General features: G+C 42.7%; 1 protein-coding gene across 2 annotated transcripts; it reads left to right on the plus strand.

The window, feature by feature from the left end:
* The first annotated feature begins 4,718 nt into the window (after positions 1-4,718).
* On the plus strand, positions 4,719-22,766 carry hapln1b (hyaluronan and proteoglycan link protein 1b). 2 transcript variants are annotated; one of them, XM_031578075.2, is made up of 5 exons: positions 4,719-5,237; positions 14,839-14,978; positions 17,644-18,006; positions 18,830-19,132; positions 20,273-22,766. In XM_031578075.2, exons 2-5 carry the CDS (start codon positions 14,870-14,872, stop codon positions 20,560-20,562), a joined length of 1,065 nt encoding a protein of 354 aa, XP_031433935.1. In that variant the 5' UTR covers positions 4,719-5,237; positions 14,839-14,869; the 3' UTR covers positions 20,563-22,766. The 2 variants fall into 2 exon arrangements, with proteins under 2 accessions (XP_031433935.1, XP_012697774.1); XM_012842320.3 differs by lacking the exon at positions 4,719-5,237 and adding an exon at positions 13,587-13,914.
* The last annotated feature ends 2,347 nt before the right edge of the window (positions 22,767-25,113 follow it).

Here is a 25,113-nt window from a genome sequence, read left to right on the forward strand (position 1 = left end):
TGCCACTGTAGGGTAGAGAGAGCTGTTCTCAAAGGGGAGAGCTTTAGCACCATCTTCTGTCTGGTCCGTCTGTGTGCATCTGTGTTTGAGGTGGTGATTGGGGGATTTGAATAATATGGAATTGGGAGGCTTTGTATGTGTGTCAACTTACCTGCTCTTTGATAGCTTATAGAAAAATGCCACAAAGGGAGTTCCATGAAGTGAATGAAAGGACTCAATCTTTACTTTCAAAGCCAGAAAGACTTACAGAAAATAAATAAAACAAAGACATAATTATAGATATACAGTACATAGACAAAACCGATTACTGTGATATTGCACCTTGAGAGCACTTTAAAATGCTGAACCATAGAAATGTCAAAGACCTACTCTTCATCTCTAAAACTGACCAGGGGAACTGACCCTATATCACTCCTAAATCTCTGAGGCTTTGTATTCATTTTGCCGTGAGGCAGGTTATCACTGCTTACCTCTGGTGGAATTTGAGTGGGCTGCCTCTTTGTAAGAGTTCGGCTTGACAGCAGGGACAGATAGCGCCGCCGTGGCTGAGCAGCCCATCAAAACGAAGCTGCTGGCCCAGAGGAAGGATGTGACGGGGTCACAGCTTGCCCAAACAGGAACCTCCGGGCAGAAATCACATTGACAGTTCACAGACAACAAATGCTGCTCCCCCAGGGTCCCTTCTTCCCATATCGCCCTCATGGGGGTCAAACTGCCCCCCTGTTGCCCCTGATAGCCTGAGATGCCAGCCACCCTATCAGGCCAGCAATATCCTGATGTCTTTTGCTTTAGAGATAAGCGTCTGAGAAGCGTCTGGCTCTCACAGATATGTTATGAGCTCACTGGAAATACCCCTGTCGGTCCCTCAAGTACTTTCCGGAACCCCAGGGAGATATACACCCGGAAGAGGAAAGGTAAGGTGAGAGTCTGATAATGATGTGCTCATCAGAGCCCCCCTGTGTGCTGTTGTAGTGGGCCGCGGCAGGTTCAACTCAATTTAATTTTTTATTCAAAATGGCGTACTAATATCAAAATACATTTACATTCATAGTACAATTATGTCATATAGAGAGACAGTGTCACAGCAACGCTTCCTTAGCAACATACAGTATGAAACACTGAAACCATCCAGAGCTAGTGACTCACTACTGCCCCTCGGTGGTGATACCACTGACTCATTTTTGGCCAGACTTCTGTTAGTGGAGCTTTGAAAACCCTCACGCCTGTGGAATGTTGTTCCCTTGTACTTATTTAGCCAGTCTCAGGCCAGCAGGGAAGTCCACACAAATGGGCCCTTCAGTCTACCCAGGGGCACACTGTTGATCTTCGAGGCGTGTGTGCGGTACGGAGTGAAAACGCCAGTGTGGCTGTTCCTTCAGGCCATCATCAGAGCACCTTGTGTCTACGTCTCACCAGGCGTGGCCACGGAAAACTGCTGATTAACATTCCCATCCTCCTGTGCAAACACACATGGCAACAAACAAGCTTCCTTTTCCTTTGCACGGTCCCAAACTAGAAACGAGCGTGTTTTTTTTACATGAAGTCATACAAATCGTCACTTTTCAGTCTTGCTTGACTCACTCAAATATAATACGGTCATACTAGAAGGCTGAAAATTTACAATAAAATTGTATAGAAAAGATGAATCTGCATTACAAACAATATTTTGTGGTCAAATGATTTAATGGAACATTAAACTTGACATTACTTGACACTACATTTGAAATTTAAATAGGCATCATCCATGACATTGTGTCACCTCTGCCAGTGGTCTTTCCATTGACTATTTTGGCGTAGAGGACAGACAATCTTACATTTCCGTTTATAAGACGAGAATCAGGCTGACAAATGCCCCACTGTTCACATTTTGGAGGCTGTCACATCGGTCGGAAGTGTTCATGTTGACTCTGAGGAGATCATAGTGTCCTCCATATTCACCACTTCTTCTCACTGAAGTTCTTCTCCGCCCAAGAATCTTTTAAAAAAAGAATTGAATGTTTGATACCTATTCTATTGGTTTTGCATTTAATATGTAAGCAGAGCAATCCATGATAGTGATGCTCTGATTTGATTTGATGTGATAGTGAAGCTAAAATTCAGAGGATCTGAAGATTCAGAAGTTGTGACAAGCGACACCAAACATGGAACACATCACATCAGCAAGATTCCCATCTGACCTGAAGGATCTGACAGACTTCCAGGTGTCGAGAGCAGTATGTAGATGTGCATGTGGTTCACCGACTAACTGAATTAGATAACTGGGAGAGCCAGGGGTGGAAGCAAGTTTGGAGACTGACCTCCTCCAAATACACATAGCCATGGTTCTGTGTACCAACTTAGTTTGTTGACAGTTCAGTTAAAATGCTGTTCAACCCCCTCTTTACTGCTCACAAAGTCTACTTTTTCCCTATCCACAGCTATTTAGACCATTTTGTAAGGTTCATTCAGTGAGAAATTCTGGAGGTAGACCACCTCCCACTAACACACCCAATTTGTCATAAAGTTTCCCGCAGTGGGCTAAACAAGGTCCTTTGTCTCGACATTTACACACAAGCACACATGAATGTATACTCACACATAACCAAATATACACATGAGAAAAATAATCTGTTTCATAGGACAATGACAAAAAAGTAAGACCTCAGTTCATTGCATTTTTGGTTATACAAATAGATTATGGTTTAAGAATTCCATATATATTATTTCCTTATGAAGGTATTCCAATGATGTTATGTATTTCCAGCTAGAAAGCATCTGAACATCGAAAGAGCTTATCTGCTTCAAGTGTACAGAGCTCTGAAATTCGACTCATGCGAGTAAAGTTAAAGTTAACTGACAGCAACCTCTGGGACTCATCTGATGAAATTCCTGTTAGTTGATTTCTCCAAGAAACGAATCCAACGTTGGGGAGAAAACACAGAGGCTGCTTTATCATATCAAACCTCTGCCACTGCTCTAGGTAAAGCGCAGACTCAGGGGGAGGTGAGAGTGACTGTGTGTTTGTGTATTTCTTTTTTCTCCCCTGCGATCACTTTAGGACCCCCCCCCCCCCCCCCAAAAAAAAAATGGGGTCTTTGTGCAGCCTGCTGATTATAAACAGAAGTGGTACTCATACGCCCCCCGTCCAGAAACAGCACTCATGGAGTTCAGGCCCAGTCCAGCCCTGGGAGAACATGAAACGCTTTACTCTCAGCCAATCTGTTTTGGCCCGCAGGTTCCAGGAAGCCCCTAAGGACACTCTCCACAGGGGTATGAGGCAGCAGGGATAGTGGTTCTTCTAGAATCTCAAATCTTTGTTTGTTTACTGAAATATACAGGCGAGTCTAAGAGATACAAAACAGATTGATTTCAAGTCCATTTGACATGTAAAATCCTGACAAGCTCTTCATTAGAAGAAATATGCCAAATGTGCTAGTCAATGCACATGGCACAAGATACAACAAAGATGGAACAGTCTGGAACATCCGATACTATGGCTGCTACTGACATTGATTTTTTGGGAACAAAATAAGGTTTCACCCATATTGATATTGTCAAGACACAAGAAGTCACACCCACACAAACACCTTGATGTATTTTTTTTTTTTACACACCTTAAATGAATCATACACTCTAATATGGTGAATACACATTAGGATATGTATCAATACAAATATATATTTAGATCTGTATACTCCCCAGGCCCAAACATGATGTACTTGAGGAGTGCTGCCAGAGTCAATAAACACTACTCACATGTGTATGTGAAAGAGTTCATATCTCTGCAGACGGGGCCAGGGGGGAGATGTTTGTAATCACATCGCTGCTTGGGCCAATAGACTGTGTACCTCAGTGGCGATTAGCCAGGGGTTGAGTGCAGGATCAGTCAAAGAGAGGTACTGTTCAGTTCTGATGAGTCTTATGCTCTGGCCGGTTCCTGGTGTGGTGGACTGTGCAAAACAGTGATCAGAGAAGTCAATTGAGGGGAATAATCAAGGAAAGGTTAAGAGGTTTCATACATCTTTTCTTTTTTGTCTTGAACACAGCACCATGTAGAGGGAGGACCGGACAAGCTCAATCTAAACATGATGTCACAGTCTTTTCTGCAATCAGAGGTAGCTGGTTTAACAAAAAAACACTAAGTACGAAAGCAGAGGTGAATGTAGGCTTGGCATAGTGTTGAATTGTTGAATTGTCTCAATTCTCTACCTCCCCCATGGTCATAACACAAGCAAATGAAACAAAGGAAAAACTTCCAGGTTGCTGTTCAGAAAGGATACAAAAAAAGAGACTGAATTTGCTCATGGAACAGGGTCTGAGATTAACTTTTTGACAGGAAACAAATGTCATCGAGTGCATCCTTTTTTTCATTGCTCCTGTCTTTCTTGTGTTAGAGTTAGGACCAATATAATTAGGGATCCAAACAGAAAAGCTGATTGTTATCAGCTGATGTTTGATTATTACTTTTAATGGATCTTTCCATTATTACAGTAAAATCGTTGCACCAATGCAGTTGTGTTTAAGTAAAAGTTAAGTTAAAGTTACGTTTAAAGCGGCCAAAACGAACCCTGTAGGCTACTATATAACTACGCTGTGAGCATCTAAATGAGATTTGGAACTTAGTTGTGACAGCATTCACATGAGTTTAAGACGAGGACAGTAGTCTACCATCATAAATCACTAAAGACATCGCCCTCTGCCGCGAGATTCTTGACACAGGCTCAGATGACCTTCACGGACAGATGGAGATGCGAAAGGCACGTATGACACAGAAGACACTTGCTGTAGGCTATGTTTCCAGACTGTTAAGTGGGCTACATGATGCTAATACGTTAAAGGTATCGAGGATCTGAGGAACATGGACGATAATCATTAACATGTCGGTTGAGGCTTTGTTTGTTTTAAACTTGGCCCACTTGGTCGAATAGCGACGGTGTTACTTCACTGATGTAGTAGTAGTGTACTTAGTAGCCTAAAGTAGGCTATTGATGACGTCGGTCTTCAAATCCAACACCTCTCGGGAAAACAGGGTAAAATGCAGTAAGACAAAAATATATATAATCGCACCCCCTAATCGGGTGTGTCGAGGGGCAGTTAGTTTGGCCAGTCAGAAGAGGCACCGTGCTGAGGAGAATTGTGTGGAGTCGTTGCACCGCCTGTGACGTCGTTCCTCTCCGACTGAGAAAGAGCATTCACTTTGGATGGACACTTGTACACTGCACAGCTCATACTCAGCTTCAAGCGCACAGCATTTTTTGGTAAGTTTTTTCTTCTTTTTCCTATTAGAGATACTGGAAATACCATCTCGAAAATTATTAACGTTATTTATGGGTTAATTCTTGATTCACTGTTTTTCACTTTATATTTCTTTCTCTCATCTGTAAGCCAAAGTTAAGTTTTTTCAGCATCATTTGAGTACAAGGCATACTAAAGTATTGAACAACAAATTATAGAGGTTTTGTGTTGCTCTGTTGTAACTGAATATATTTATGTATCCTTCATTGTTTATGACATGACTGACCATTTTAGAACTTACTTTCTTTAGTGGTTTACTTCCATCATTTCTTTTGTAAATATCCACTTGTTTCTTATAAGGATCATGGCAATAGTTCATAGTAGAAGTTCATTTTCAAGGAGTTTCTGGGATGTTTATTAAGCAATACATAGCTAAATCAGCCAACTTCTTTCACAAGAAATTGATTGCGTTATCATAATCACTAACAGTCGTGAGGATCTTCGGGATACGAAGTGCCAGTATATTTCCTGGGAATGCAAGGCATGAATCAGCTACTCATTGTAAAGCAATGCAGCCCATTGAGTAGGAAAGAAAACATACTTAAATTTTCAGGATCCTGTCAAGTCCATAAATCACCATGCGCAGAAATTAGTCTGCTTCATCTGATCCACCCAATCCAGCGGTGCACCATTGAACTTGATCCAGCTCTCGCAATTAGCCTAATTAACTCTGCCAGTTGTTTTTTATTTTGTCCTTTACTATTACAGTTTCCCCTTGTGTTCTCTTGAGGAATTATGAGACAGGCTGGCTCCAGTGTAACCAGCAAGAGGAGCCCCACTCTTTCGCCAGTGAAAAGGCTGCTTGTAGCGTGTCGCAGGGACTGAGTGCTCTTTTAGGGTGGGGTTGGGGGGGCAAGTGGACTGGGAGGGGGCACACAGAGAGCCCACTTCAATGTCGCTTGAAAGCTTGGTGAAGGAAACAGCTGGTAAAACAAATATTGGGGGGCGCGGACCGTGTCATGGTGTAAATTAATAATGCAGCTCTTTCTTGAGCTGGTGAATGGAGCATTCTGCAGAGCTAAGTGAGTTAAAGGCTGTGAACCTCTGGGGTTAAAGCAGCATGTAAACGCTCCCCAGCACGGAGCTTGTAACATGACAGCTGTAAGTGACGTGGCTGATCTGAGGTCGACTCTACTCTTAAAAATCAAGATATTGAATAGTTTTCTTGGGCACTTGAGTATTTGTGTACAGTACTTGTGAGAATGTCCTTGTTTAAATACGAATTGGATGATATTACAACGGTTCAAAAGGTTATTTGTACATGTGTACATCATGCCCTCTGGTGGAATGGCCTATCATAGCCTCCACACAGCCATATTCTATAACCAAGGTTCAAGGAAAAAGTTGAACTCCGTGACAGGCTGGCATTCTTGTGTCACACATGAATGCTTCTTTATGATTCAGACCAGTGGTCACTGGTCACCAGGGCTGACCTTTCACCTGTGCTATATGTGGCGGCTCGTCTAAGTTACCTTTCTGGTGACCTTTGATCCACTCTGAGCCATGGACTTGCTGGATGCATCCACCTGTGTGAAAGCAATTTCACTCATGACTTCCCCTCCCATACCACCAGCAGTTAACACCAAGATCATTTACCCTGATCAAATCAGGATAATACTGCTCCTCCCTCTTTCCTATCAAGTTGATATCATGATTTAGTTCAAGTATGATGGCAATATGGTTCAACCTTCAGTCTGAGTGGACATTCTGCCTGTCTTATTTTTTTTTTTTAAATGTTACCGTTAACTACACAATGATTGATGGTATAGTATTCATGTCACATGTCATAACAGTGGCTGATGGCATGAAGAGTCAATAGCAGGATTACCGGGGTGGCATAACCTGCTATAATAGTAATGTCTTTACGGTGTGAATGTCATCATTAGCCTGCTGTTTGAACTGAGGAAGGAAGGGAGGGGAAGTCATGGAAAAAAGTAATATAGACTACATCCCAAACTAACTCCTGTCAGCGTAGCAAAGAGGTCATTTACCAATGTGAAAAAAATATATAAATATGAACACAATAGAACAAGGTCCTTTACCTTTCCTGAGAAATAAGGATTAAGATGTGAACAGAGTACACATTGTGCATTGGTGTATATTTTAGTCTGTGTTTGGTTTCATTGGTTTCATACAGACTGTTTGGATTCTAAAAACGTTCCCTCTAGCCTCTACATCATACATTTTTTTTCTAATTCTGACTGTCAAACCCATGACAGGCCCCACATATACAATCCCACTTATAACTCTAACTCCAGAAATATGAGAAAATTCATTTAGGATTTACTGAAACAGATATGGGAGGCAAACTTTTCTACATTGCCAAGAGCATTCCAGGTGGCTGAGGACTGGTTCAGCTGGTCTCCCATACCCACCCGGCGGGTGGAGTGGCGGCTCCGGCGTGTGCATATCCATACTGAGCCCTCTTTGTTTGAGGCAAGGTGGTACGAGAGTGACGTCAAAACGTACAGCGCTCTAATGAGATTCTGGGAGGGTGAACCAGAGTGACCCCTTCCGTTTTTCACCACTGAAAAAAAAAAAAGACTTTTCAAATGAAGAGTCTCTCTGTGATGCTGCGTATTTAGCTCCGTATTCAAATAAATACCTTGGCCGAAATTAACTGCCTCCCCAGCGCGAGCGTCTTGTTTCTCAAGACTCCGGCCCTCCCAAAAGAGAGGAGTTGTTTGTTAGCAAAACATGCAACATCAAATGGTGCCTGTAAACTAGGGTTATGTCTGTTATAGACCAGCCGTCCAAGAGGAGTCCAACCGTAACCTCACTCCCATCCAGAGAGGTTTCTCTGAGTCAGTGGCCCTTTATGTCATTCATAACTACCTTCAAAGCTTAAGTGAACAGACAGCCCTACTCAGCTGACATACATCAACGCCCTCAGCAACATCAGCTTCAGTTTCGTCAAACACGGCTGCTATCATGTTGTAGTACCTTTCAGTGCCATGCTTTTAGTGTCTCGCGTTAGGTGTCAGTTCTTGATTGAAGAGATTTTCGCCTGGAGGTGATAAAGAATGCTTGCCCTAAAGACATACTTGCCTTGACATGTGTCTGGCTGGCGGTGATACAGATTGTGTTGTTGTGACATCAACCTTACCTGTATCTGTATTTGAGCCAGTCAGACACATCAATTGCCTTTGTAGAAATAGAAAGAGGCAAATGTCCAACTTAAATCCCTGTCAGTTGGAACTGTTTGTATGCTATCAACTCCTTAATTACTCAACTGGGTTCCAGACAAATTCCAGAACAAAGAAGTCTTTTGGGATATACTTTCCTGTGGTTTGGTTAGAGTAACCAGTAGAACGTCATCAGAATAGTTGATCTTTTTGTTTCAGTGCTTTTATGTTTCATACATTTAAATCTCATGTTATTGTTCATTTAGTCATGCAGCCATCAGAAGTGAAACAAATATTGAATCATATATTTCTAGTGTAAAGTACTATACATAACAACTTAAAACACTGTTTGGTGCAGATAAAATGCATTGTTAATGTTTGAAGAATTGTGTGTGTGAGTTATAATGGACCCATTACAGATTACCTAAACTGCAATGTTTAACATTTATTTAACTAGTGGAGGTCATTTGAGACCCATATTCACTTACACAGTTACGCCCCAAGAGAGTAGGGAGACAAATGGCAACCAGGAAGAGACAGACAGACTAGGGAAAAGCACCAGGGAATCTTTTTGGAGGTTAAGGGTCTTGCCCAAGAACCCAGTGACCCAGGTGGATTGAATGGCACTGGACTTTCATCCCGTGGACACAAGCGCAGTCTTTCCATACATGACCCCCTGGGACTTGCCCCAGCAACCTTCTGGTTTCAGGTATAGTGCTCAGGTCACTGGGCAAACCTGCTGTAACGGCACTCAGAGGAGGAAGGTCTCACACGCCTGACCCTCTCACCATATAACTAATGGAAAGTTTTCCCATGTTTTGACAAGGCACTTCAAGTAGATAGAACTGCTATATTGGTTCCTTATGGTGATGTGATGGCTAAAGCTATTACGCTGTCGACTGAGCTGGTATTACATATAGGTTCTGAAATGGGAGACTGAGTGTTATGGCTGTCTGCCAGATGACTTCAGTTTTGAAAGCACATTTGTTTGTGGAAATGGATTGGAAACCAAATGAAAACTGGGCATATTAAAAGTATATTTTCCTGAACGGGGGTTATGTTTAGTATGCTTATGCACGGCCTATATTTGGCTAATGTGTTTTGGCTGGAGTTGAATTTAGTTTTTCCATGTTTGCTAGATGTACAATTAATTATTCTCAACAGTCGCTTATTTTTCACAGTGCCGTCAGTCGACAACTAGTGGCTTAGGACAGTGGTAGGCTGTACATTGGGTTCACCTGTTTTCAGTAATTCAGTAATAAAGTCCATTTAAGATCTTTGATATTGAATACAAATTTGGGACTTCTTTAATAAAACATAGAGCTTGACATTGATGTACACATCTAGCAATTAACCAGTTCACATATCAGTTGGCATCTTTTTGAAGAACAATTTGGAAAAAATCTCAAAAAAAGACTAAATCCATATTACATTTCCCACCGTGTTAGACTTTGAAGTCCATTAAACAGTATGTCCTATTTTCTGGTGAAAACACTTCTTGCCTTTGTTCTGTCAGTCTGTCATTTCCCCAATATCTGGTGTGGAGAGACATACCGCTTCCCAAACAGAAGGGTTTGTTTGAAGGCAGGAAACAGCCCTTTATCAGCTGCTGATGTTGAGAGGGTAATGGGTTGACTGGATTCAGAGATCCAGGACCATATCCGGAGAATGGTCAACCTCAGTATGGGAATATATGACACCCAAGTGCAGGAAATAAGAAGTTTCCCTGTTAAGGCTTAAGGATTCTAGACGAGTGTTGAGCGTCACGGCCACAAGTCTCCATTACAAGGAAAGCTTTAATGGTTTAGTGGTGGTGTTATTTGCGTTAGAGAAAAACATATCTTGTTTTTTGTCCCTGCATATTTATTAGATGCCCCCTGTGATTTCGATTTTCTAAATAGATTGTTCAGATGGAGCATTTATACGTATTTCTAAGCCAATTGTCACAATACACTGGCATAGTTAAAACAGTGCTTGTTTGAAAAGCTGGTTAGCAGTTACATAGTCTATAATTATCTCTTCAACTTCATTTCCTGTCAAGCAAAGGGGATCCAATTGAAATACTTGAAGTCACAGGAAATCTCTGTTGCCTCATTTGTCAACTGCTGTCCATATTTATATTAACATTCATTCTTTAAATGTATGGGATGCTTTGCTTTGGTCGTGCCATTTGGGTCAACCCTTGAAAGCATCCAAGAATATGTAAAAAAAAAAACTCAATAAATCTCCCTTCACATACCGTGTTGTCACATTTTTGGGAACACCCATTTCTGCAACGCATTATGTGTTTACCCGCTCAGGGTTTTGGTGCGGTTCCAGTGTCTGTCCAGTGTTTTTGGGCCTCACACAGCGTTCAACAGAAACACCACCTGCCCTGACAGACAGGTGCGTCTGAATGACTCAACCAGAGCTAAGTCTTCAGGAATGAATGTAGCCCGTAGGGTAAACAATGTGTCGGGAAACACGTCAAAGGAATTCTTTTTTTGTGAGGAGATTCCATGTCTTTCAAAACCTTTAGTCTTGTATTCATAATTAAGTGGTAATTATACTCTTCACGAGAGTTGATTGTCCAATGATTTTCTTTACGATAATGACTCAATTATTAACTTTGTCTTCTGTCAGAGAATGTCAGACGCCGCACAATTCTTAGGCTCAGTCACAGACAGTGATTATCGATTGACCGTAAACACTGAGCCACACAAACAAATCATTCCTCACCACAGAGGAGCCGCCACAGTGCAGAGCCACCAGCATGGCGCACAAACAAATCTCAACACAGTGGACAAGTGTGCCTCATGTGCAATAATTGTCTGGCACTCACAACTCCAAGGTGAAAAGGACAGCAGCTTTGGCCAGTGCTGAACACCCCCCATACAGCCACAGAGACTCCCCGAGAGGGAGGTACGCTCTTGCAAAACTAGGGTCCCAGCACGGCCAGAAAAACAACGGTTTGGTGTCAATGCTGGGAAATGGTGTTGAAATAGAGTTGCATCCTGATTTATATATTGGGTTTTTATTTGGATAAAATTGCTGGTGGTGATGAAACATCAACTGTCAGCAAATCAGTTGATTGAAGTTTGGAGCCGGTCGGGCTGAGGCGTTCGAGAAAGAAAAATAGCGTTTGTGTTTATTACTGAGAGGTTCTCATTTAACTGCCAGTAAAAAGTGAATTACATTTGTGGTTTAAGAGACAGCAAGAACTGTCATCTGAGGTTACTGTATAAGTATATACTAATGCCATGCCTTATCATTACTAACTAGTCGATCTTGTTTCAAGAATGCTCACACGCTCTCTTTGTGACTGGAACACAGCCATGACAGAGATGTTGTTTTGAGTGCCTCAGTTCAAAAACAGCTAATGAAATCTGCCCCCCCCCCAAAAACACCACATGTTCAATATCCATTGTTGCAACATTTTGCAGCCGTCCCTGATTACTGCTCTGACTAACGGCAGTGGTACTGTAAATAGTTGTCTTTAACAAGATAGATGTCAAGGGCGTGCATCGCCAAATGTGGGCTGGAAACCTCTCTGCTCTGCTCAGATTGCATTTGTATACCTAACACCTAAATAACAGTCAAACAAGAGAGCTTTAATAGGAGGGCGCCCCAGCCATTGACTTCCATTAGCTCGTGTGTTTACTCTTCACATATCCTGATCCATAAGTGGTGGAAATCCATCATTTTAATCTTTGAGAGCAGTTTAACCGTTTAGCAGCTAATTGCTAATTGCTTCCTCCCACCCACAGCCCCTGTCAGACCTCCCCACCATCCAAACCTAGCTGTCTGTTCAGTGAGCTGTCTGTTCAGTACATCTGAACCAGCCTGATTCATGTTGTGAGAGATCTGTTCCATGTGCATCTACGTCTGCAAGTTTTTGCAGAGAATGTGGACGATACGATTTACAGCACTCCACAGTACAACCACAGACTTTGGCAGTGGTTGCACTACTCTTTGTAATCCATTGTTTTGATGAAAAGAAAAGTCAAATTAGTCTATGTTTAATTCTGACTCAATGCACATCATCACTTGAGCCATAATCCAATATGGGGTGGGTTGGCAGTTGGCCCTGTAGAGCTTTGTTTGTTTCAGCTACAGTATTTGGAGAGTGCCCTTCCTCTGAATCAGTGCCAGTTACTGACAGTGGCACAGACCATGATGTCAGATTAATACACTTGAAAGTTTATAACTGTCAATGTCTCACCAAGGCCTGTGACACTAATTGTACCTCTGAGACTGACGAAATGAATCTTTTACAGTTTAACTTGAGAGGGTCTCGTCTACTTTTAAATGTTTGATTGATCAGTATAGTTTTCATCTGTAACATATTTTGAAATTTCCAGTGCCACCCTTAGTTTGTGCTGTCATGGCAACAGGGAGACAGAGAAAGAGAGAGAGAGAGAGTGAGCATTTATTTTGATTTGGTTGTGCATTTGATAACAAGTATGTTTTATTTTGTATCGAATGGAAATCTCCTTGGAAAGGATTTTATTTAAAGACTCGTTTAACCTCACCTCCGGCTGAACCGAACTCCCCTCTCCCCACCAGATACCAGCTCGGGCTAGTTCAACATTTCTTGTTTTCTAAACAAAGCCTGCACCACATAGGAATGTATTGTTCCGCATCTGCTCACAGTATCTCTCGTGGAGGAATCCTGTTTAAAGGACGGGAGTTAAAGGTTCATGTTTGGTTAAGTGTTACCATACAAAAAAAAGGCCCATGTTTGATTATCGTTACACTGGTGAAACCCTTTCAGCAATCGGGTGGGAATAAACGTCCCCAGCTGTAGCAGTGCTGTCATAAAGAGGCCCTCGGGGTGGGGGGGGGGGTAATTAGTGAAGCTAAGTCTATGCAGTGTCCCCAAAGCCCTGCCTAATGGAGTGTGTCACATTTATTGACACTGGGGCTGGGAGTCTTCTGCATTGCTTCTCTGCTGCAGAGAGAGAGGGCTTCTCCTGGTGAGTTTCAGTCCACATCTAATCTCTGTTCTGTGCTTTCCTGCACCCCTCGCACAGGGGAGAGGCAAATCTAACTTGAGCTAGCAATACTGCATCTCGCTTCCCCCCAAGGAGAGGACACTCCACTGGCATGTCCTCTTAGCCTTATCACGCTTGGATCCTGCTTTGCGTAATTACTATTTGCAGGCAGGGAGGGTGAGAGCGAAAGAGAGGGGGGAGAGAGAGAGAGAGGGAGGGAGAGAGAGAGAGTGGGAGAGAGTGGGAGAGAGAGAGAGAGAGAGGCAGAGAGACAGTTGCTCTGCAGCGGTCTGTTCTGCTGACTGCAGGAGCACTACCTGGCAGTCTTGGCCAGTGCGTCAGCACTCTTGCTTGAAATGAATGAGAGGAGGAGGGATCAATCAGTGTGACTGCAGAGAGAGTGAGTGAGAGAAAGAGAGAGAAAGAGAGAGAGAGAGAGAAGCCCCCACACTTCTTTTTTTGCCTTACGTCTCTTTTTTATTTAATACTGTGTGGCCATCCACGCACAGGACACTTGCTTGGAGAGTACGCCCTTTAAAATGGTAAGTCCTTGCTTTGCCTTGGGAGAATGCTGTTAGTGCTGCTAAACTAGGCGATTTAGGTGCGCTGGGAGTGTGGCTTGTGCAAAGTTTTGTGCTGGTTATCAGTGGTCTCTCCGTGCAGACCCCTGCTGGCTTCCAGAGCAGGTCCAGTGCCCTCGGGGGGCTGATAGCTCCAGAGACAGAGACAGAAACAGCGCTCTGGGCTCTGTCAGTGTGTGTGGTTTGTGGATCTTCTGTTTGGTGACGGATGCACTACAAGTTGGCACCAGCTATTTCTGGCATCCGCTCGTTTCCTCTCCGTCACTGGCCTATTTATTCGCGTTCTTATTTTTGCATGTGACGAGGGATCACACTGTCACTGACAAGGACAGGAGGAGATCTGCATTCCCAGTGCAATCTCTGCTCTTTGCCTGAGTATTGCTGCAGAAGGAAATGTGTGTGTGTGTGTGTGTGTGTGTGTGTGTGTGTGGTGGTGGGGGTGGGGGTGGGGGGGTAGTTCTAGCCCACTCTCACAGCACTACCCCCGGTGCCCCCTGTATTCTCTCAGTGTATATGTCATAGGCAGCATCACACTAGCTACTATCACTTCAGACCTCGGGGAAACTTTTTTGCTGAGTCTATGTTTATGCTTGATCTCCTGTGTGTGTGTGTGTGTGTGTGTCTGTGCATGCATGCTGGTATGTTGGTAAGTGTGTGTGTGTGTGTGTGTGTGTGTGTGTGTGTGTGTGTGTGTGTGTGTGTGTGTGTGTGTGTGTGTGTGTGTGTGTGTGTGTGTCTGTGCATGCATGCTGGTGTGTTGGTAAGTGTGTTTGAGTGCCTGTGCCGGTTCCTAAGTGCGGCACGTGGAATGTACAGTAGAGACTGTCCGATGTGCCAGTCCTCTCTGACTGGTCTCTGATGCTGATCTTCTCCTCTCCCCAACAGTGAAGGGTCCTCCCTGGTGCTACAAGACAAGATGAATGCTTTGCTGCTCTTCGCTTTGTTCTCGTTGAGCATTGCACAGAACTTCGAAGATGCTTACAGTGACCTGGAATCCTATAATCTCAGGACCATCTACATTACAGGTGACCTACATCTACCAATAGAAATGTTTGTGTGCGTGTGTTTGTGTGTTTGTTTGTTTGTGTGTTTGTGTGTGTGTTTGTGTGTGTTTGTGTGTGTGTGTGTGTGTGTTTGTGTCCAACACAAAGTCCCCTCACCCTCCTCCTTCAGTGGCAGAGTCTTTACTACCCAATTTGATTAGGTGTCGTCTGAGGGGAGGCAAAGCCAAAGGCCTCTGGTTCCTGTCACACTACACGTCTCTAGATGCCTGTCTCTACTACAGGAACTGAATTATTGATAAGCCACCTAAGTTGGGCTAAATTTACCCAGGGATGGCTGTGGGATGATAAGTGTCGTCTTAGCTACACACATAATGTAAATGAATACAGTACATTGTGGGAAATATCTATTTGATTCCCTGTAATGAATGGTAACATTTATGGGATGTATAAAGTTAGTTGGGTCTTCAACTGTGCTCATTGAAAACTGCATCAGGCCAATGCCACTATGCCATTTAGTGAAGTCAGTGATGCATGTTATTGGGGCATCTGCAGTACTCAGTGTTTGCAGACCGTGTCCAGGATTGTACCTTTTAAGCACTACTGCTGTAGAGCTGCAAGAAAGATGATGAAGGCATCTGCATTACGGGCTTTATCAGCAAAAGTCAAGCCGTACAGTGAATGAAAAAATGTTATGTTATATATGTTCAGCATTCCTCAAACCATTGTGTTTCTGTAACAGAAAGGTTTCTTTTACCTTGTTTCATTGCTGAATGACCTTTATAAGAAGCAGATAAGTCCCTTGAGGCAGTCGTTGAATGAACAGGGCCAAGCCGTAAACAGCCCTTGGTTGTTGAAATTAGTTGCAGGCCTAGGATGTTGTTGTTCTTGATTGGTCTCGCATTCTGTCCTCACTATGCCAAATTGGTTTCTCATAGTTCACACTTCCATTTTAGTGGGGGTCCAGTCAGGCATGACTAATGGGTTGTTCACGCCTGTGTTATGCATGTCTGTGTGTAAGAGATACCAGAACTAATCCAAACCGTCTGTGTTAATATGTCATTATGTGAACTGAGTGGGGGGGGTGTTGAATTCTTTCAGTGCACCTCAAGGTGAGGTGAGTAATCTAGCAAAATGACAGGAACCAAAAACAAATGTCTGTCATAGCTTGTGTTTTAGATGGTGTAGGGACAAAAATAAACCTCTCATTTCTCTCATATGACCCCATCTGAAGTTGACCTTTTGAAGGACCATTGTATAAAATCTTCCCCTATTTTAATGGCACCTGGATGTGAAAACACAGAAGGCACCTCCTGGTTAAAAGGAGCAGATGTTAAGTGTGTGTATGATCTGATAAGATCGGTAAAAATGTGGCTGTTTGATAGGCTTTATTAAATTGAAGACACATAGCTTAGCCTACATGCAGATCCTGCATAACCTAAATATCGCCTTTTCCACTATTTATTAATGTGGATTGGCCTACAATTAAGATACCATGTCAAAGTGACTGTCATCCCTTAGTCTGTGGAAAGGGAATGTGTTGCGTTCCCCAGAGTTAGTTAGCTAATTAGCCAATGTTGGAATTTGTTATCACCGGAAAACTAAGATTGCAAAAGTATTGAAGGGTTGTCGTGGGGGCTGATATACCCCATGTATCCCCTGACTGAGCTCCCTATTGTCTGTTTATCTATCATGGGTAGACTTGAAGTTCCAGCTAGAATGCAATTTCTTACATATTTTACTTATTACAGTTTACTTTGCTTTAAACCTCATGCTTGAAGGAAATGATGAATTCTAATTATTAACAAATATGCTTTAAAATAAAATTGGTTGATCCACAAAAATGTGTTTATGGTATTTGAAATTGGGTTGACTCAATGGAATAGCCTTGAGCATGGAGGTAGCTGTGACCCTGTGACCCTGTCATCCTAACATCACAATAGTAGTGGCTTCAAAAATTGGGACTCGTGAACTGGTGAGTCCTATTTAAGTCATTAAATGTAAAATGGGGCCGGTTGCCGATACGCTAAACCCTCAAATCTCATCAAAGGCAGCAACACCTACAGGCTGTCACTTGCCACGGCATAATAAGCAGACATGTGAAATATGCAGAGGAGGTTCAGCTTTTCAGATTGTTCACAAAACATGATGATTCATTCAATCCCACATTTGGCCTGTGATGGATTCTCTTCTGAGAGCTCAGTTTTCCAAATTGCCTGGAGACTCTGGATTTCACCAGACAGAACTGCCGTGCACGAAGGAGGATTTAGATCTTGACAATGACGCATATTTGAATGTGAGAAAATTGTGTAACTCTGAGAACATCTCACTTAAAACATGATAAATCTGATTGGATTTTTTACTTCACATTAATGTACAGTGAAATCTCAGTATGAGACCAAAGCAGGTTCATTAACAGTAGCATATGTTCCTGTGGTTAGCCGGAAATAAAAAAAAAAACAATAAGGATCACACTCCTTTGTGTTGAGAATGTAGAGGTATAGAGTGGTGACGTCGGAAGACAACACAGATTTGTCCTGATGAAAGTGGCCCTCCCCTGAGGCAGCATACGGGCAGAAAACTCATCATATCTTGTGCTTTTCTGAACATGTTTGTTGGGGTCTTGATTATTTTGAGTATCTAATGGGTTATCCTCCGTGACTACTTTTGTCTACTTTTGTCTTTTTAGAAAATGGCCCAAAGCTCTCAGTGGTGACAGACCAAGCCAAGGTCATCTCTCGTCGAGGGGGCAATGCAACACTGCCGTGCCGCTTCCAGCGGGACCCCGCCGCTGGGCCGAACCCCAAGCTGAGGATCAAATGGACTAAGCTCACCGCAGACTACCTGAAGGAGGTCGACGTCTTCGTCGCCATGGGTTACCACAAAAGGAGCTACGGGAGGTTCCACGGACGAGTGCATCTTCAGGGAGACGGCGACAGCGATGCCTCTCTGGTCATCAATGACATCACCCTGGAGGACTATGGGAGATACAAGTGTGAAGTCATTGATGGGCTAGAGGATGGCACTGTAGTGATCTCCCTCGACCTACAAGGTCAGCACCTGCTTTTTGTTGCATTATGCTGGAGATAGCTCAAGCCATTTGACTGCATTGGTAGATCTGGGCTCTGGCAAAAGTGTAAATATATATTCTTCAAAGGCTCTGAAACAATCAATTGTGAATAACTGAATCAAAAGCAGCTGCTAAGTCAAATGTTTATCTCATTTTACCAGTGGCCCAAAGTAAGGTGCAGAGGACCCCTAGTCTTTACGGGCAGTAGACTGTAACCTTAATAGTGTATGGTACTGGAAAATACACAAACAATTGGACCACTAATGCAGTCATGTGCATTTTCCTTCCCACTGCCCACTATTGCTGCTGAATAAATTAGCTTGAAATGAGAGGCACCAACATACATTTTAGCTTTCGATTTAATGCTGATAATGGAGACCTCCCAATCAAATTAAGCAAGCACAGTATCATCTATTATTCAAAGCATGGCATCAAGCCACCAGGTTGTAAAAAGGTAGTGTCATGAACGCAGTTACTGTTTTCCTTGTAAACACTATTTAACAGTCTGCCCTTGCACTGCAGCATAATGTATCAGCTAAATTTAGAGTGGACGCCGGGGCCTGTGAGAGCTGTCACAGAGGAATGATTAGGTTGCATTCCTCAAGGGGTTCTCTACGGCTACATTTCTTGCATTCCACCTACGGTGTATTATGTAATCCATGAAAAAGCAATATAGTTTCCGCATTTAGTAGGTCATCACAGGAAAATATTTTATACCCAGTAATAAGGATCAAAAAGAGGATAGCTGGTGAATATATAAAATACTATTTTCTAATGTGGATGTGCTTTCTTCTGTGGTGCACAGGTGTGGTGTACCCATATTTCCCACGGCTGGGTAGGTACAATCTGAACTTCCATGACGCAGAAAAGGCCTGTCAGGATCAGGATGCTGTGGTGGCCTCGTTCGACCAGCTGTATGACGCCTGGAGAGGAGGTCTGGACTGGTGTAACGCGGGGTGGCTGAGCGACGGGTCCGTGCAGTACCCCATCACCAAACCCAGAGAGCCCTGCGGGGGCAAGAACACTGTGCCAGGAGTGAGGAATTATGGGAAGCGCGACAAGGACAAGAACCGCTACGACGTCTTCTGTTTCTCATCGAACTTCAATGGTTGGTCAACTGGTTAATAATCCTTCTCCCATTTTAAAGGAAATGTCATTTGTTAGATTGTGTATCATAAACAATAGGCCATTAATAATACATTGCAGGATTTATGAGCAGAAAGCCATGGGTGCCCATAATGTCACTATTGTTCTGCTAATTAGTGTCCCCAAAGGCCAGCTATGTGCTGCAGGGGGAACGTCTTGAAAATGCATTAGTAGAGTGATACATTCATGGAAATAGTTTGGGATATGTATTTTACAAACATACTTTCACATGTTGTTGGTAGAGTAGACTACACTGATTCGATTGAACCTCCGACCATCATTTCTTAGGGCAACAAGCACCATGAATGCTTGTATTTTATGGCTTTGCATATCAGCAAAGAATATGCTGGGATGCCTATATTAGCTCATTCCATAGGTACAAAGCAGGGCACAATGAAGCATAAATGAGTAATTAGTGGATGTGGCAATGAAGTAATTCTTTATCAGCAAATCGCAATGATTCAACCATATCTTATTAATATTCACACGGAGCTCAGTAATTGTTCTACAGTGGAACACAGGGAGCTCAGTAATTTTTCTACAGTAGAGCAAACAACACATTTCTGGTTGTGAATGGAGCGCTTTATCCCAGAGGAGATGGAGGTTCTTGGGCGGGAGGTCTGCCAAAAAAAGAAATCATTTCGAAGTTTCACAGTAAAAGATTCCTTTTACGCCTCATAATACCGGCAGGCCTCAAGAGTCTCAGAGCTCATGCCATGAGTATTTAAATATTAAAGATGTGCTTTTGGTATTATTACAATATTAGTATGCATTGTATGTTTCGATTTATTGGGAAACATCGCCTCAGAATATTTTTTGTGCTTTAATAACAGAAAAATATTATTTCAGCTTTAAATTTATGGAAGAAAAAGTACAGGAGATACATCCCCCTTCACCTATATACTTTTCTGCTGGGTGTCAAACTCATAATTATTAAGCACTTATCCTGAAAGCCATTTTAGTCACATCTGTAATATGGAACAAGTAAATAGTCTAGTTATATATTTCTCACAGGCAAATGGCCCTGTTCCATTCAACAGGTGAATAGTTTCATTGAATCCCTCAAATAAACAGATTTGTTTTCACCTCTCTACCTGCACAGGTCAATTCTACTACCTGATCCACCCTGGCAAGCTGACGTATGACGAGGCGGTACAAGCGTGCCAGCGCGACGGTGCCCAGCTCGCCAAGGTGGGCCAGATGTACACCGCCTGGAAGCTTCTGGGCTACGACCGCTGCGACGCAGGTTGGCTGGCGGACGGGAGCGTGCGCTACCCCATTAGCCGTCCCCGTCGCCGCTGCAGCCCGGACGAGGCCAGCGTGCGCTTCTCTGGCTACCCCGATCGCAAGCACAAGCTCTACGGTGCCTACTGCTTCAAGGGCCACAACTGAGGGGCGAGAGGTTATGAAGGGAGGGAGCAGCCGTGAACAACCAAACCATCCAGAAGCAAGCAATGGTTATTGAAAATGGAGAGAGAGAGAGAGAGAGAGAGAGATCATGCCAGAGGAGTTGCTACTAGGAATGCATTGAAACTGTGATTCTTTTTTCTTTTAAATACTGTAAAAGAATGGATGAAGTAGGGATGGGTGAGAGTACATTTCATACAGTATTACCTTTAAAAAAAAAAAAAAATGTATTTCACTTCAGTGTAATTCTTCTATTATTATTTTTTATTTAATTCTACATCATTGGTCAAGGGGAGTGGTGGTCAGGAACATTTGCGAAAAAACAGGCCATGACACAGTGGTAATCCAATTGCCTGAGGGAAGTCCATGGACTGGTGAAACAGTATAACTTCTCAATATTGGACTGGTACTTGGGCACTTAGCTTTATTTTGCTTTATTTAAATTGACCCAAACATCCAAAGAGATCACAGGAGCAAGAGGAAATATGGTGCGACAATGGGATGCTATTCTTAAAGCATGAAAGCATAGCACAACACATTTTCTTTCTTTTACCATCATTACAGGGTGCTATTACAAATGACGTATTTTGACCTTATCTTTGTGTATTTTGTTGTATTACAGACATGAGTGTGTGGACCAAACTGTCAGCCTTACATCAGCCATGTTGTAAAAAAAATGTTGTACTATTTAGAACTTATTTGAAGTTTTGATTACATTTGATATTACTATATAGAATGTCAGCCTTTATAATGTTTCTGTTTAGTAATAATTTAATAGACCTGTTGATGATATAATTTAATCCCTCCTACTGTTTTCCTCATTGATTATTTAACGACATTCTTGACCCCTGCAGTTTATACTCCCTCCGCCAAAATTTGTCCCACAGTAAGCAACGAACTGAAAGCATTGAACTGAAATCAATGAGGAATCTGAGGATCCATGTTAGCCAGGATTCAAAGATAGAAATGCGCAAGTTGCAGCAGAAGCACCAGTCCTACTGTTTCATATTGTTCAAATGCCAGTATCTTCTTTTTTTATTTCTACTTTGTCTTTTTCCTTTTGATTCTCATCTGTACATGCCTCCGCCGCCACCAAAAAAGATTCTGTCATGATCAAAACTAGAGAGCTCGTTGCTGTAGAGCGTATGCACAACCTAGCTTACCTAAAGAGATGCTACGTCCTCTCCGGGTTGCCGTATCAACAGATGGAAGCACATACAGTATACTGCACCCAAAACACTGAGAAGGTCTTATTCTTCAGTTTGCCTGTCAATGCCTCTGCTCTTGCTTCAGTGCTTCAGCCTTTAGTGAACTTTCAGCCGTAGTAAAAAAAAAAACAATGCAATGAAGGAGAGTACTGATCCTCGTTATGCTCGACATCACATTTATAGGGGTGAAGATCACATTATTGTGGCAGCACTCACAGTACTGTGTAAAAAATCATGTAGGGACAATCCTAACGAGTAGAGAGATAACTGGTGATGACTAATTAGTAGACCTTAGGTAAACATACCAGAAATCAGAGATCCTGTAAAATATCCACTACATTTCAATAGATAATGTGCATTTAGTTTCTTGGCCAATTGTCAAGTGTATTCTGTTAGCCATCTGGATACATGACAATCGACATTGCCAAATTGAAACATACTTCTCCCTTTTTGAAAGCAATTTCAAGTGTAAGTTTGTTAGGAGTGACTATCATGGTCAAGTGCTTGTTACATTGTCCGTACACAGATTTTGCTCAGGTATAGAGTATTGTTGTGTCAAGTGTGATGTCCCCTTAAAAAAAAGAAAAGAATAAAAGCAAGCAGATTGCAGATGACATGTACCACCAACCCAACACAAGCAGAACTATGGCAATAGCACAGCTACAGTACATTTTTAGTTGATATTTAGCGAAGATAATACTTACAGACCTACTACAGTGTAAGTTACAAGACAGATTTCCCTATATTTCACACCAGTTGTATGAACAGACCTTGCAGGTAAAGGTAGCACATAAAAACACACACACACACACTCAGACACACACACATTCACACTCACACACACACACACACACACACACACACACACTAACACACACGCACACACATATCAATTGGCATATTTCATTGTGAGCATGATGCATCAAAGCCTTGTTGGTTATTGAAGCTTAAAAGAACAATAAAAACCTAATTTCTGAGTCACTCTCAAGTGTCCCTGTTCCTTTGAGTCTCTGAAGTGAAGCAACGAAAGAAAAGGAGAATATCTTACAGTCGCATCTTTAAAGTGTCAGTTAGCCATGGACCATGGAGCTAGTATCCTATAACATGAATTCTGGGAATAAACCTTTTGATTTGTGTCATCTGTTGTTGATACAGTGTGTGAATTCTGCTCAAGTTGGTTCTCATTCATTTTCAATGGACAACAGTGAATCCAGTGAAATGAGTGGGACCAACACCATGGCAGAGCCTAATCAGATTAGTATGCATTCAGGTGTCTTAGCTGCAAGATATGAAATGTTGATAAAATTACTGTCACTATTAGATTAAATGAGGTATCCATGCTGAAGTTTGGTCGTATACGGTATATAAACCAGTGTAATTGTTGGAAGTGCTGCTCTGATGGCTGCGTCAGATCCAGACCAGTGCCAGTGATGGTGCATCAGACATGAGGAGACACACCTGTGTCTACAATGTTCAACATGTGTTTTAACTGAGTGTGTGCAATCTTAGGGTTCTCGCTTTTGCTCCCACATAGATTGGGCAAGGGAACTAAGGCTGAATGGGGAGGAACTAAGGCTGAAGGGGGAGGAACTAAGGCTGAAGGGGGAGGAACTAAGGCTGAGGGGGGGAGGAACTAAGGCTGAGGGGGGAGGAACTAAGGCTGATGGGGAGGAACTAATGCTGAAGGGGGAGGGACTAAGGCTGAAGGGGGAGGAACTAAGGCTGAAGGGGGAGGGCATATTTGCTAGGCCATGGCTGTTAAACAGCTAACTTAGCTGACATTAAAACACCTGGGAGCTTTTGGGGATGTGGTGAACATTATTACATTATGGAGGTAGTTAACTGCAAATTGATTCCTCATATATTTACCAACAGCTAAAAATTGTGATATAGTGCATTCAAAGCCATGCATTTATTATCCTAAAGGCCCAATTACTGTAGTCTATACTGTATATAGCCATAGTTAAAGTCTCTGAATTGATCGCTAGAGCTAATATTCACTGTGGTTGCCTTCAAAATCAAATTGGAAACCCCTTTATTTATTCATTCATTATTTATTTAGTTTTATTCCATTTAAAGCCACAAAGATAAGAATGCACACGCAAGGAGTGTAAGCACTATGTACAGCAAAAATGGCAAAATGGCAAAATGAATTACACAAGAAAGGTGGGATAATGTGTGGTTTATGTCACCATTGGCCTGTTCAATGTTGCACAGAGTGGAGCACATAACTCACGCTGTGACTGACACCTCCATTTGGGTTTAATCTGAGACTATGAGAGGTTGCCTGTTACGAGGCTCATTTATCTGCACAGCAGAATCCCAAATGCTGGAAGACATCAGTGAGAGTAGGCTGTGGCTCTTAATGTCACTCTAGGCTCCCGTTAAGCATCCTGTCTTGAAGTTCTCTGGACAGGACAGAGGTTTTACCACCTAGGTTCTACAACCTTAGGGCGTTTGTATTACCTTCTGTAAAGCTTTGCGATAGACAATTTCCCATACCAGGAGCTTTAGATATACAATGTCTAGAGACCCTGGTGCTCACGACAGACCTCCTAAAACGCCTGAGGTTAGAAGAGGTATTGTTGACTTTTTTCTCACATCTACTGCGCTCTGCACTGGTCATATGAGATGTGGACACCTAGAAGCCTAAAAAGTGCAATCCCCTTTCTACGACTAATCCATTCACAGTGAGAGGGCCAGGGGCTCTTGCCGGCCTCCTGTGCCCTACAGTCAATTCCTTTGTCTTGCTGATAAGGTGAGGGAGAGGCTTTCTTTGTGCTACTGTGAAGAGTCTCTCACCTCCCCTCTGTAGGCTGCCTGATCATTGTTGGAGATCAGGGCCAGTGAAGCAGAAGGGAATGTGATACAAATAGTGAACGAGTCGTGGTAGCATTTCTCAAAACAATACTACCATAATTCTTTACGTATTAGTAAACTGATAATGCAACATTTTCATTTAACAAGTTTCCAAGACAGCCCATCTTCCAAGCAATTTTTGCCCATTTAACGCGTCGATGAAATGTTTATAGATTTTTGAACAACATACTTAGTATACTCACCCGAAATCAGAGAAGGGCAAAAGTGATGATGATAAAACAGATACAGTCAGCATCACAGGGGTCAGGAGGAGGAGAGCTATCTACCACAACACAGAGGCTGCATCCAGGTGGCTCCGGATTAACAGAGCTGATCCATGGGAGACTACTGCTAGAGAACAAGCTGTGGCTTGATCAGCCTCAACCTGGGCAAGAATGTCTGATATTGAAAGACCTGAGGACCCGATGACCCCAGGTTACATCACTGATTTTGAGCCCTTGCTTCATAT

Source organism: Clupea harengus, chromosome 12, assembly GCF_900700415.2.
Source record: "Clupea harengus chromosome 12, Ch_v2.0.2, whole genome shotgun sequence".
Classification (NCBI taxonomy): Eukaryota; Metazoa; Chordata; class Actinopteri; order Clupeiformes; family Clupeidae; genus Clupea; species Clupea harengus.

Excerpts from the sequence above, each read along its gene's own strand:
- hapln1b (XM_031578075.2), top strand. The coding sequence starts at position 14,870 with ATGAATGCTTTGCTGCTCTTCGCTTTGTTCTCGTTGAGCATTGCACAG. Across the intron at positions 14,979-17,643 it reads CAGGACCATCTACATTACAG|AAAATGGCCCAAAGCTCTCA; the intron begins GTGACCTACATC and ends TTGTCTTTTTAG. Across the intron at positions 19,133-20,272 it reads TTTCTCATCGAACTTCAATG|GTCAATTCTACTACCTGATC; the intron begins GTTGGTCAACTG and ends CTACCTGCACAG.